Source organism: Microtus pennsylvanicus, chromosome 3 (assembly GCF_037038515.1).
Source record: "Microtus pennsylvanicus isolate mMicPen1 chromosome 3, mMicPen1.hap1, whole genome shotgun sequence".
Classification (NCBI taxonomy): domain Eukaryota; kingdom Metazoa; phylum Chordata; class Mammalia; order Rodentia; family Cricetidae; genus Microtus; species Microtus pennsylvanicus.
Window position 1 is genome coordinate 32,554,300 of NC_134581.1, and position 12,965 is coordinate 32,567,264.

The 12,965-nt window shown below is 49.3% G+C and overlaps 1 protein-coding gene across 2 annotated transcripts in view; it reads right to left on the reverse strand.

Annotated features, from left to right (window-relative positions):
- Rasgrf1 (Ras protein specific guanine nucleotide releasing factor 1) overlaps positions 1-12,965 on the reverse strand; it is a 110,000-nt gene that overhangs the window by 50,111 nt on the left and 46,924 nt on the right. For both annotated transcript variants that reach the window (XM_075965023.1, XM_075965021.1), the window contains 4 exons: positions 7,839-7,918; positions 5,236-5,429; positions 4,697-4,806; positions 1,499-1,617 (listed from right to left, as the gene is read on the reverse strand). In XM_075965023.1, the coding sequence (XP_075821138.1) occupies positions 1,499-1,617; positions 4,697-4,806; positions 5,236-5,429; positions 7,839-7,918 (503 nt within the window). The remainder of the gene's footprint in view (positions 1-1,498; positions 1,618-4,696; positions 4,807-5,235; positions 5,430-7,838; positions 7,919-12,965) is intronic.

Consider the following 12,965-nt stretch of genomic DNA (forward strand, 5'->3'; position numbering starts at 1 on the left):
CATTGCATGGCGCTGGCCGCAGCAGATAGCACCAACTAATCACGGCACTTAGCTTCTGAGCCCAGACTGAGCCCAGCCTGAGCATGTGATCCTCAGTGTGTTGCAGTGAAAGCCATTGCTGGATTGAGTAGGCGGCTGTCTCTACTCTGGCAGTCCCGTGCATCATGTGCTCTACAGGTTCCTTCCTCATTGTCTTCACTGTGTTCTCAGGGATTGGGTATTCAGGGCTCATCAGCTTGGATTGGGGGCTCAGCTCCCAGCTCTCTCTCCTCTCTGTCGCTATCTCTCTCCCCTATAGCAAATGTCATCCTAGACTGCACTGCCTAGATTCTTTGGGAAAGCCTCCTTCTTTGACTCCCTTATCCGGTTCTGTGTCTACTGCATCTTGGCTGCCCATGAGTGACAGGTCTTCTCCTGCAGGTGAGGCTGGCTTCATCCTGGGGGACCTTAGAGCCCTGTGGAGACTTGGTGTGCACAGGGAAGATGTCAGAAATGGCTATGAGGCTAAAAAGTGGGAAGGGCTGGGAGGGGCTCCAGGTCCTGCTCCAGGATGGAGGAGTAAGAGCTTCTCTTGGGTGATGGAGCAGCTTCCGGGTCTGTGGGGGGACTGCCCACCTCAGGAGGGGCTTCCTTCCAGGGTTTTCTTCAAAAAGGCAGGAAGAAACTACATGAGAACGCTTCTGGCAAAGAACATGTCTAGTGCAGCTCAGGGAGACAGAGACGAAGCTGACTCTGGGCTCCAAGTGTCACAGGTGGGTCCTTGGGGACCACATGCAGGCACCGTCCTTGAAACACAATGGATATCAGACCCTCCCCTCATTCTGAGGCCAAATTATGAGGTACAGGCCAGTGTAAACCTCTCACAAGGTTATTTCCTAGTTAGAGATTCCAGAGCTGGGTATAGGGGACGCTGGATGTCTATCCCGGGGCAGACATCCATCTGAGGCACACAAACAGTGCTGAGTTTCCCAGAGAACACGAGAGCTGCAGGAGGTGACCTTCAAATGAATCACAGCTTTGACATCTCTGAGCCACCAGAAGCTCAACAGGGCCACACCTTCCAGACCCACTCTCAAGGGAAGCAGGAGCCAGAGGGGAGAAGACTCACTTCAGTGAGAACCGCTGAGTGCAGCCTCCCTCCCATTGCCTCCCAACACTTGCCATTCCCAGGGCCAGTCACTATCTGTCCTCATCCTGTCTCCCACTTTCTCCCCCAGAGAACAGGTCAGTGCTTACAACCAAAAGCCAGAGGCTAATCTAGGCAGGAGACTCATATTCGGCATGAGGGAAACTGTGGAAAGCAATCATGTCTAAGTGTGTGTGTGTGTGTGTGTGTGTGTGTGTGTGTGTGTGTGTGTGTGTAGATAGAGTCTGCCCCCATGTACAGCTAATGCACTCCCAGCAAACGAGAACACTCCACAGTCACAGCTGAAAGCCAGCCCAAGTGCTGCCCTTCTTCCAGGGACCCCGCGGTGGGCGTGCAGAGCAGGCGCCCTACCTTGCCGCACGAAGGTCTGGCTGGTATCAAGGAGGATCTCACAGCCCTCGATGATCATGCGCTCGATGGCCAGGTTCTTCCGGATGTTCTCTGTCTCGCTGACTTCATCGTGCATGATCCTGGGGAGACAGGAAATAAGAGGCATGCTGTCCCGCTACCAGGGAGGGGAATGCTGTGCTCTCGCTTGGGGGTGGGACTTGCAGTTCGGAAGGTGAAGGCGATGTGTAGCTATTGAGTGCTATCTGTATGCAGGACACTTCCCAGGCTCCATCTGGCTTAATACCCTGGCAGCCTAAGGAGCCAGGTGCTTATTTGACAAGAACTGACATGGAAATTGGCAGCTAGGAAGCAGGCCAGTCATATCTCAGTGTTGAACATTGTAGGGTAGATAGCAGGTCCAGCCCAGGATGAGGTGTGAGCCCAGGACACCCTTGTTTGTTATTTATGTCTCATTTTACATGATTCTCATCCATAGATCAGGCAAAGTCCATTGCCTCTGTATTCTTTTCCTCAGGCTGCCCTTTTCACCCTTCCCTGGAATTTGAACTCAGGGTCTTGAGGATGCTAGCCAAGTGTTCTACCACTAAGCTACGCCCTAGATCTCCCATATCTTTGTATGGATGCGCTTTTAATGTTGCAAGAGCCTTAGAATGACCTGAGATTTGGGAGCTCCTGCCAATTCTGTTGGCTGAGGGAAAGGCTGGCTTCCAACTTTTTGCCTTCTTGGGGGAAAAGAATTTTTCTTCCTGTCTTCTGCAACTTCCATAGTCTCCAGGAGATGGCGCCATTTAATTACTTTGAAAAAATATTGACGGCGGGGGAGGGAGAGGGGGGAGGAGGGAAGGGTGTTCTTTGGCAATTTTGCCCTGGTGGGTTTCCAGGCTTTTAATGAATACTTTTGGGAAAGGGGGAGCTCTGGAAAAATACCCCACCCACTTCAAGAAGATCATATCTTATGCCTTTCTGCTGATTCCTAAAATTCTACCGTCAGTGTCACCAAGAGGACTGGTGACCATGTATGGTTTACCCTCAGGGAAGCGGACTCTGCTTGGGTGGGCCACAAGATGAGCAAACCACTCAAGCCTTGCACCGGCTGATACTCAGCTCCCCGTGTGCAGGATGCTGGGGAAGAGGTGGCCACCGGCATTCCAGTTTGTTTTCTTCCTGGTGGAGGACTACCATTTTAGCTCAAACTCTCCAGGACATCCAGACGGCCTCTAGTCTCTACTAGTCTCAGTTTCCCCCCTTTCTTCTCAGAAATGCATGTCTTAGCTGCCCACTTCCTGTTTGAGAAGTGGCCAGTGGCAGAGAGGTTTCTCACTGCGAGGGTGAAGTTTTGCTGGGGAATGCTTGACTCTGAAGGGCCCCAAGGGGCAATGCCACAGTGGCAGGCAGATTTGACAAGAGTAGCCCATAACTGGTCAGGACAAGTTCTGCTACAGATGGAGTTGGAGTTCCCTGTGCACACATAGCTAGAAGGCTCTCTGAGAAGCCTCGAGGGACTGGAACTGATGGCCTGTGTTATCAGTGGTGTTACAGTGGTTGAGGATAAAACAGCAAAGGCCTGGTCCTTAGAGAGAGTGTGGCTGGGGTTGTGGTGAATCGCTGGTGTCGGCAGGAAAAGGGGGTGTATTTCCTAGCCCAGACTGGGCAGAGCTTGGCTATCTGATGGTTTCTGTCCTGCCAGGACAACGCCATCAGCATTCTGTGGAGGGGAGGGTGAGAGAACACTCCAATGTGCCGTTAGGGCTGGGCTCAGGTGAAGGTTCAGGAGGTAGGTGGAACGAAGAAGGGTAGGATGCATACCTAGGTCTTAGGCCAATGACCTTGGCCTCTCAGGCCATTTGCAGCCCTATTTGCTCCAGGACCTGCATCTCTCAATGATGCAGAATCTCGGAGTGCATTCTAGGCTTTTTTTTTCCTCCTGGGGAGGGAGGAACATGTAGGATTTGGTTCTTGAACATGAAAGATACAGAGAGAACTTTCTCTGCCTCTGGCTCTGCACCTCTGCAGTCACACCTGGATTCGGTGTCTACTCTGGTCCTCCCTCATGCCTCAGTAACTCAGCTGGGGCTCAGAAGATCAGGCTAGGTAGCATGTCCCCTGCCTATCCCTAGCCTGTCCCACTGCCTAGCTTGGAGCTAAGACCTGCTTGGCTAGCTTTTGCTGGCTTCAGGAAGCTGAGCCTCCCCGCCCCTCATCCTTAGTCCCCTGTGTTTGACCACAGGGTCCATCTCATGTTGTGACCTCCACCCAGGCTCAATCCTAAGCTTTGGTGTCTTCTTGTTTGAAGTCACTCCTGTGGCAATCTCATAGCACTGGGGATATCACTGAGCTGATGATGGCTCTTAATTCTAGACTTTAGAGCCCTTCTTTCTGGTCTCTTCCACTTGTTGTATTTAATGGTCCACATGATCCCCAGGGAAGGTCTGGACCATCTAACATACCCCGTCTTGGTTAAGACCCCACAGATCTGGAATCACTAGTTTTTCCCATTCTCCCACCCAGTCCATTGAAAAGTCCTACTAGCTCTGCCTTTGGGCTCCAGTTCTGACCTAGATCACTTCCCACCTCCTCAGAACTTTGCAGGGTATGAAAGGGCTCCCCCTCCTCTGGCTGCTCTTGCAGAGGATGACCCCTGCCCCCGGTCTATAGGACAGAAAGAGAGCCAGATGAGGAGTCTGGACTAGAGGACTAAAGTGTCCTGGGCACATGAAGGCTAGCCACCTGGAACCCCATCCTTGGGGAGCTCTTATCATCACAAGTTTTGCGACAGGGGGTCATGGATTCCAGGGTAGCCTTGAAATTTTGACTTCTGGTCCTCCTTCCTCCATTTAGAAAGTGTTGGAGTTAACAGGTTAACAAGCCTGGTTTTATGTAGTACTGGACACTGATCACAAAGCTTCATGCATGCTGGGCAAGCACTCTGTCCACTAAGCTATATCTCCAACCTTGTTTTCTTTTTAAAATTTTATTTATTTATTATGTACAGTGTTTTGACTGCATGCCACCATACGGTTGTTGGGAATTGAACTCAGGACCTCTGTAAGAGCAGTTAGTGCTCTTAACTTCGGAGCCATCTCTGCGGCCCCCAGCCTTTCTTTGAAGAGAGGCAGGTTATGCCTTCCTTCAGATCCCCTCCTGAGGAAATTCGCAGCCCTGCCCTGCCCACCCTCTGCCCTGTGGCTAGGTACTCACCTGGAAAGTTCCTCTAGTTTGGATTTGGCATAGTCCAGGCTGTTGCGCTCCACGTGCTCATGAGGTGTGTGGGCCAGCAGCTCGTGGAGTGTCAAGATGTATCTGGGGATCTGTGAGTGGCAGGGGACATGGAGGGACAGAGCCAGAGAGATGACAAATGGGTGGACAGACAGAAAGGAACAGAGAGCCGAGAAAGGCCAAGGCAAAGAGGGAGAGATAGCGATGGCAGACAAGAAAGGTGGGGTAATGAGGGAGAGGGACAGAGGCAAGAAAGAGAGGCAAGAATGGTCCTTTGAACCCAGTGGGCCAAGGAGGAAAGCTGGCTGCATTTCTGACATGCCTGGATATCCAGGAAGATAGGGACCCCCACGGTTCTGTCTCCAGGGACTACCCCCTCACCTTCCCCACTGCTGGAGTGGACAAGTACATAGGTGGTCAGCTTGTTCTCCACATGCCAGGGTTGTTGGGGACTGTGTCCTGCCAGCTGAGCCCTCAGTGCCCCCGCCCTAGCCTGCTCCCTTGAAGATCATGGCAGCCACCTGGAACATAGGGTAGGTGAGGAAGGTCTCCAGCGTGCGTTCTTCGCAGTCTGGCTTGGCCTCGTATTGCTTGAGAAGCTTGTCAAAGTCCCGGTTCTGCTTGCAGTGCGCTAGGATCTGGAGGCTGTACTGGTGGTTGCGGACGAACTCCTGGTAGATGTTGAGCATGGGCAGCAGGATGTCGAACAGGTCGGCTGCAGGGCAGGTGGGGTCAGCAGGCCAGAGGGACCCTGGGGCCAGATGTCCCCAGGCCTTTGGCCTATTGGCCTACCCAGAGAGGCTGTGAGCTGGCTTCAAATCCCCACTCCAGAGAGACCCCTCTTTGGGGATTACACTGATATACCAACCTTATCCATGAGCAGAAGTGGGTTCAGAGATGTGAGCTGTCTTGTGACTGAAGGGGCCTAGAGAGTCAGTATAGAGTCCCAGACCCTAGGGGCTGTGGCTCCCAGGGGGCCTGCTCCAACTGAAGAAAACAGTCTGGTGTAGATTACACCTTATCTCATGATGTGTCCATGTGGAGTGTGCCCAGCCCCTGCTTCAACCCAAGTGTCTTTGTAAGAGGCAGGGTGTGTGTGCGTGCGTGTGTGTGCATTCATGTGTGTGTGTGTCTGTGTCTGTATACACACGTGTATGAACACATGTGGTGCACCTCTGTGTGTTTGTATGTGGAAGCCAGAGCTCAACCTTTGGTGTCACTCCTTAGGACTCATTGGCTTTGCTTTCTGAGATACGGTCTCTTACTGTTACCCGGGGCTGGCTCATTAGGCTAGGTTAGCCAGAAAGCTCCAGGGATCAACTGGTCTCTGCCCACCCAGCACTGAGTGGGGATATATGAGCATGCCATCAGTCCAGCTTTTAAAAAGTTTATTATTCTTTATTTTATATATGTGTTTTTTTAGGTGGCTAACTGAGGTGCCTATTAGCAACCATGACAGATGCCAGCTGCCAGATTCTCCCAGCAAGGCAGTTACTTGCTGCAGGGTCCTTGCGCTTCCCAGAACTGCTCACTCCCAGGCCCAGCCTAAAGTCTCCAGCCCCCCGAGCTGCCCTTCCCTCAGCTTCTCTTCCCTATGGAACTTAGCCATTTTGGCTATGTGCTTTCTTGGGTCTCTTGGCTCCTGCTTCCTTTCTTGGCCTCCTCCTCTCTCCTCTCTTCTTTTCCTTCCGCATGCTCCCCACCTCTCTCTCCTCTTATGGCTCGATTCAGTCTGCTGGCTGGTTCAGTCTGGGCCCTTCCATATGTCTTTGCCTGTTTTCTCCTTTCTTCCATGATAAAAACCTTCTCCCCAGCCATACCTAGGAACAGCCATGTCCTCATTTTTCATTCATATTTTGCCTATATGTAAATATACCATGTGCATGCAGTACCGGTGGTGGCCAGAAGCTTTCCTCTGGAACTGGAGTTACAGACAGTTGTTAGCCTCCCTATGGATGGCTGAGAACCAGATCTGAGTCCTCTGCATGAGCAGTAAGTGCCATCCTCCAGGCCTCTGGATCCAGCTTTTTATGTAGCTTCTGGGGACTGCTCAGGCCATCATTGCTCTGAGGCAAGCGCTTTACTGACTGAGCTATTTCCCCAGTGTGACAGAGCAGGCTCTTTGACATGAAAAACATCCGAAGGGTGGAGGGGACTTGGAGAGCTAAGTCTGATCCGACAGTGGGTCTCCCCCTGTAGCGAAGGGAACACTGGTGGCCACCTTTGCTTACTAAAGTGAGAATGTGAGAAAGAGACAAAGAAGGCCAGCCTGACCCAAGTGTGGTACAATGTAAGGGTGCAGCTGTGTCTCGTTCCTGGGACCTGGCAGTAAAGCTTTCGAGGCTGTGGAGATGAAGCCAGGGCCTTTGTTCTAGTAATTCAACTTCTAGAAACCTATCCCATGGAAATGCCCCAAAAGTCTGTAACAATTTAGAACCAATAGAAGAACTAGCGGATCATGGTATGTATAGTTGGGGACACTGGAACATTATACGGCCACCAAAAATGCAGAATGAGAAAACTGGGCATGAAAAAAAAAGCTTCACCTACAAAGTTAATTTAAAATGTAACAGCATTGTTAGGGCAACTAGGGATACAATAGAGACCCTGTCTCAAAACAATAAAGAAAAAAACAAAACCATCCAAACAAAAGTTTCAAGTATAATGTAATAATCTAGTGTAAGCAAACAAATGACATGTCTGCTATCGACAGGCTTCAAACTGTTTAGCTCACTCACTAAGTTTTTTGGCTGTGTAAAGACAGGGAAATAAAACTCTCAGATGCTCAGGACCTCTGTGTAGGGAAATGTGGAAGGGAAACCAGACAGTAGTATTTGGGGTGGTTGTCTTTGGGGTACAGAGTGACAGTGACCTTCTAAATGTTTCCCACTTTTCCGGAGTTGGAGACGTTTCTGAGTGTGCATGTTCCTGGGTGGGCATGTTGTCTTTTGAAAGGGAAAGTGGATAGACAAAGAGAAAAACCTCATTTTCTCCTAAGAGCACGTGGCGACCGTCTTTCTCCTCTCAGGGACTCTGGGGTCTATAGGGTGCCCCACCGTGATGATCTAGAGGTACAGAGTTGTCTCCTGAGATAAGGATGGGGTCTTAGGGGGTGGCTACTCACCCAGCACCAGGGTGGGCCAGCTGGAGATGCGGGCCTTCAGGCCTTGGTAGAAGATCTGATGTAGGAACATGATGGTCTCACTGAAAGAAAAAGAATCAATGAGCTCCTGCCTGGGTTTCCCACCTCTCTGGCGAAGACCCTGCTGAACACATTAGTGCCACACCAAACATGGGGCCCTCAGTAGGAACTTCTAGTCACCTAGTGATGGGGCATCAACCCCCACACAATCCCCTCTGCACAGGAGATGTCAGCTCACGGAGATGGCAGAGGAGACCTTGGGGGTGGGGCTCACTACATTTAGGGTTCTATAGGCAGAGGGACACTACCTCACTACTTCACTTGAGTCAAAGAAAGCACAGAGTCTGTCTTTCCTCCTTTCTGGAATGTCCTTATCTTTCTTTGGGCCATGTCCTAGGCTCTGCTTTCTACTCAGATGTGGTCTCCCCCCCATCAATTTTTGATCTGAGGGGGTCTTGTATCCACACTACCTGAGCAGGGGAAGAGGTGGAGAGAGCAGGGAGCTGCAGATGGTGTATGTAGAGCAGGGCCCAAGGACAAAGACCCTGAGAAGATCTGAAAAGTCCTCTGGAGGGCAGAGACACAGGGAGGGTGGGAAGGTGGAAGGAGAAAAAGAGATCCGGTGAGCCGAGGGATAGGGAAGAGAAGAGAAGGAGAAGAGAGAGAAAGGGAAAGACAAGAGAACTTAATAGTCCATGCCAAAGAGCTAAGCTGGGGTAGGCCGCAGGGCTTGGAGGAGGAAAGCCAATCCTACAAAAACGAAAGCCAGCAAAGCTGGGAAAACGGGGCTGCAGAGAAAACCTGCTGACTTTTTCTTTCTGAGTGAGAATCGCATGGTTACTGACGCATCTGCCATCTGAAAGCCTCCCTAGTGACCTGGGGGAGACTGGCTTCCATCTGATATCTAGTTGACTCTCAAACCAGGTTAAGAACTTTGATTTTCAGCATGGAAAGACCCTTGGATACCAAGAGACCAGCCTGGGGTGCATAAGAATGCACAGGAAAAGAAAGAAAGAAAGAAAATTGGTCTGTAATGGATGGCAGGGAACCTTTAAGGTTCTTGAGGGGCTTTGTGTTTGCATCCTGCCGGATGGTGCTGAGCATGCAGCCATCAGTCACAGGGAAGCCACCTCAGACAGCCAGAAGACACACTCTAGACACCCGGGCAGGTACCAGTGAGGAAAGAAAGCTCCTTAGATACAATACTGCATGGGTCAGTGCAGCAACAGACCAGGAGCATCACTAAAAGGATGGTAAAACCAGCATGAAGGCATTGCAAGGGACGATTCAACTCCACACAACCAAACAAACAAGCTAATTAATCAAGTCACGAGACATTTTACCACCCTCAGTGTTTGTTAAATGTGCAGCAATGTGATGTCTGTGTGTGTATGTATGGTGTGCATTTGGTATATGCCCACCTGTGTATGCCAGAGCATGAGCCCATGAGCACGTGTGTGAAGGCCATAGGAGAATGTCCTGCTCCATCACTCTCTGCCTTGTTCCTTTGACACAGGGTCTCTCACCGAGCCTGGGCCTGGGCTGGCACCCAGCAAGACCCAGCCATCCTTTTGATTCTTCTCCCTATGGCACTGGGGTTAAAGGCATGTGCAGCCATATCAGCTTTTTACCTGAGTGCTGGGGATTTGAACTCAGGTCCTCACGCTTATGTAGCAAATATTCTTACCTATGGAGTCATCTTTCCAGCCTAAGTATGATGCCTTAAAAATCCATGTACCCTAACTGAGAAATATTTCCTTGCTGAAAGATGTTGCCTGAACCCCCAGCAAGCCAATCTTGTTGGCAGAGAGTCTTGCAGCAACACTGACCATGGCTAACGAGGTGGCTCAAGGTTGAAGAGTGGCTGTGGTCACTTCTTTTTATTTATTTATTTATTTATTTTTATTTTATTTTATTTTTATTTATTTATTTATTTATTTATTTATTAAAGATTTCTGTCTCTTCCCCGCCGCCGCCTCCCATTTCCCTCCCCCTCCCCCAATTAAGTCTCCCCCCAGCCCGAAAAGCAATGCTTATAATTAGTGATCCTAGAGAAGCTAAATAAGGAGAACCCAAAGAAAAACATATAGGCATCCTCCTGAATATTAACCTTCAGCAAGCGATGAAAGGAGACAGAGACAGAGACCCAAATTGGAGCACAGGACTGAAATCTCAAGGTCCAAATCAGGAGCAGAAGGAGAGAGAGCACGAGCATGGAACTCAGGACCGCGAAGGGTGCACCCACACACTGAAACAATGGGGATGTTCTGTGGTCACTTCTTAAGATAAGACAACAGGGAAGTTTCCAAGATCCCTCCTTTTCAAGACAAGAGTTCTCAGTTTCATATTTTATGGCCAGGAGAACTCCTTCCAAACTTAGAACCTTAGACCTTGCTGCTGCCACCAGCCAGGTTTTTGTGGCATTCTCAATTCTTTGCCCCGTTAGAACAGTGATTCTCATAAAATTATTTTCATTGCTACTTCGGACCTGTAAGTTTGCTATTGTTATGAACCATAATGTCAATATCCATAGTGTAAATATTCCAAATGATCTTAGGCAATCCCTGAGAAAGGGCCATTCTACATCAAAGAAAGGAGTTGTAACCTCCCAGGTTGAGAGGATCTCAGGGTCTCCAGGAGTAAGAGCTGCTATGGTGAAGACACCACCTTCTTTGCTTATATCCGAAGATGGCAACCCTTCAGTCTCGTCTTCAGACTCCACTGGTGATCTGGTTCTTTGCTGTGTCCACCACACCAGGGCGACACTCCCTCTGTGGGAGTCTTGGGCGATTCCAAGTTACCCGTGAGAGTTGGAACCATCTCCTCCCAAGCTCCTGTTTACGTCAAAATCTTGTCTTGTCCCATATCTTAGGTGACCCAGGGATCACCTAAGATCTTTGGAATATTTACATTATGGATATTGTCATTACAGTTCATAACAGTAATAAACTTCCAGGTCTGAAGTAGCAATGAAAATCCCATATCTTGGATGCTCTTCTCGCTATCTACAATGATATGTGTTTTCTAGAAGCTCTTAAATTAACATTGACCAGATTCTCCAACAGAATCCCTACCTGTGTCAGCCTTATGAAGATCTATGATTCAGATAATCAAATCTGAGAGTTGATATTCCTCCTCAAGGCACCGGCTGCAGAGCGGACTGTCATCTGAGCAGCATGAGGTGAACATTCTCTTTGTATGTCTCCATCATAGCTCTGCAGTGACCAGGCGCACTGTCAATCACTGGCCCTGTTTTGGAAGGATCTTTGTTTTTCCTTAGCATTAGGTCTCAACAATGGACTCCCATGTTATATATAGATGTGCCTGGCTCCATTGACAGAGCACAGGTGAAGGAGTTTCAGGCTCTTGGCAATTCAGAACTCTAAATGACCCTGGCTTAGACTTCACATCTAAGCTTTTAAGAGGTCTAAACCCTTAATGAGACAGCCCATTCTCTGAAGCTCTGAAGCCAGGAACAAACTTCTCTGTGGCTGTGACAGTCTTCCATGGGGTCGCCTGTTCTGTTGGGCTCTTTGGTCCACATGGAGGATTGGGTCTGGGGTGCAGCTGTCTTTGAGGGTTATCTCTGGTCCATCTTCTGGATGACTTACTCCATTTTCCCCACCACCCGATGCATGTCCTCGCTCTGCATATATCCCATGAGCCACTGCAAACTTCTGGAACTTCCTCACCTTTCAACTTTGCCAGAGTTAAGGGTTGCAGCATCAATCTGGGTTAGGTCATGGCCTCAGGCAACACCATTGCTTAGTTGAGCTTCCCTCTGGACCACTCAGAATGGCTCCCTAACAATTAGAGGGCTGCTAGCTTTCTTAGCATTTGTGTGTTTACCGGACCAGCACCTTCTTTCTTATAAAAAGATTTATTTTTATTATTTTAAATTAAGTGTCTGGGTGCGGGTATGTGCCCATCAGTATGGGCACCTGAGGAGGCCAGAGGCATAGGATTCCCTGAAGCTGTAAAAGTTATTGGTAGTTGTGAGCCACCTTAGGCGGGTGCTGGGGATTAAACTTGGGTCCTTTGCAAGAACTGGAGGAGTACTTAAGCACTGAGCCATCTTTCCAGGCCTGGAGTAGCTCTTTTAATTCCCCTCCAGGCCTCTCCTTTGCCTTCACAACCTGCTTATCTGTTGCAAGAAGCTTGGCTCTCAGGCCATTCAGCTCTCAGCATGCTTTTCTCGCTGAGTGATGTTTTTGCTTTTGATTCAAAATAGGATCCTTGCACTGTGCTTTGCTCTCACACTAAGGGGCCACTGTAGAGTTATTGTTCCAATTTCAGTGTTTTATCTCCAGGGACGGGGAGGCCAGAGAAAGAGAGAGCAATGGCCAGATGGTGGAGCAGCCAGAACATACGTGGCATTCATTATATCAAAAGCATCACCTTAAGGTTTGTGGCACCGCAAACAGTTAAGCCATAACATCAAAGGTCACTGATCGTGGGCCATCATAACATAATAAGGTTTGAAATTCCCTAGGAATTACCAAAACATGAGAGACATAAACTGAGCCTGTGTTGTTTGATGGATATGTTCTGTGAAGGGTGGTCACAAGCCTTGCATTGTGAAAAGACACTTCTGCTCAGCACAGGAGAAGGAACCTGCTTCAGAAAATGAAGCCTCCCCCCTACAATTAGGGACTCTGAAAACTTCATGATAACCTTACAAGCCAGAAATCACCATTGTTTCCCACCCTGTAAGGAAAAAAATATCAATGGTTTCATCTTGACTTGATGTGCTTTAAAAAAAAATTCACTGCTGGCCTGCGGAGACAGTTCGGTGGATAAGGTGTTTTCTGAATTATCATGGTGACTAGAGTTTGGATTCTTAGAACCTAAATAAGCAGGCTATGGTAGCTTGCGCTTTAACCCAGCACCCCTGTGAAAAGCATACGCCTGTACCCAGTACACTTGTGGGTAGATGGGAGGTAGAGACAGGTATCCATGGCAGTAAACAACTGAGACCCTGACTCAGACAAGGTGGAAGGGGAGGACAGGCAGACACCCAGCATTTTCCTCTGACTACACACGCATGAACCCACAGTCACACATAGGTGCACACATGATTAGCACATCGGTAGAACATTTCCCAATTTG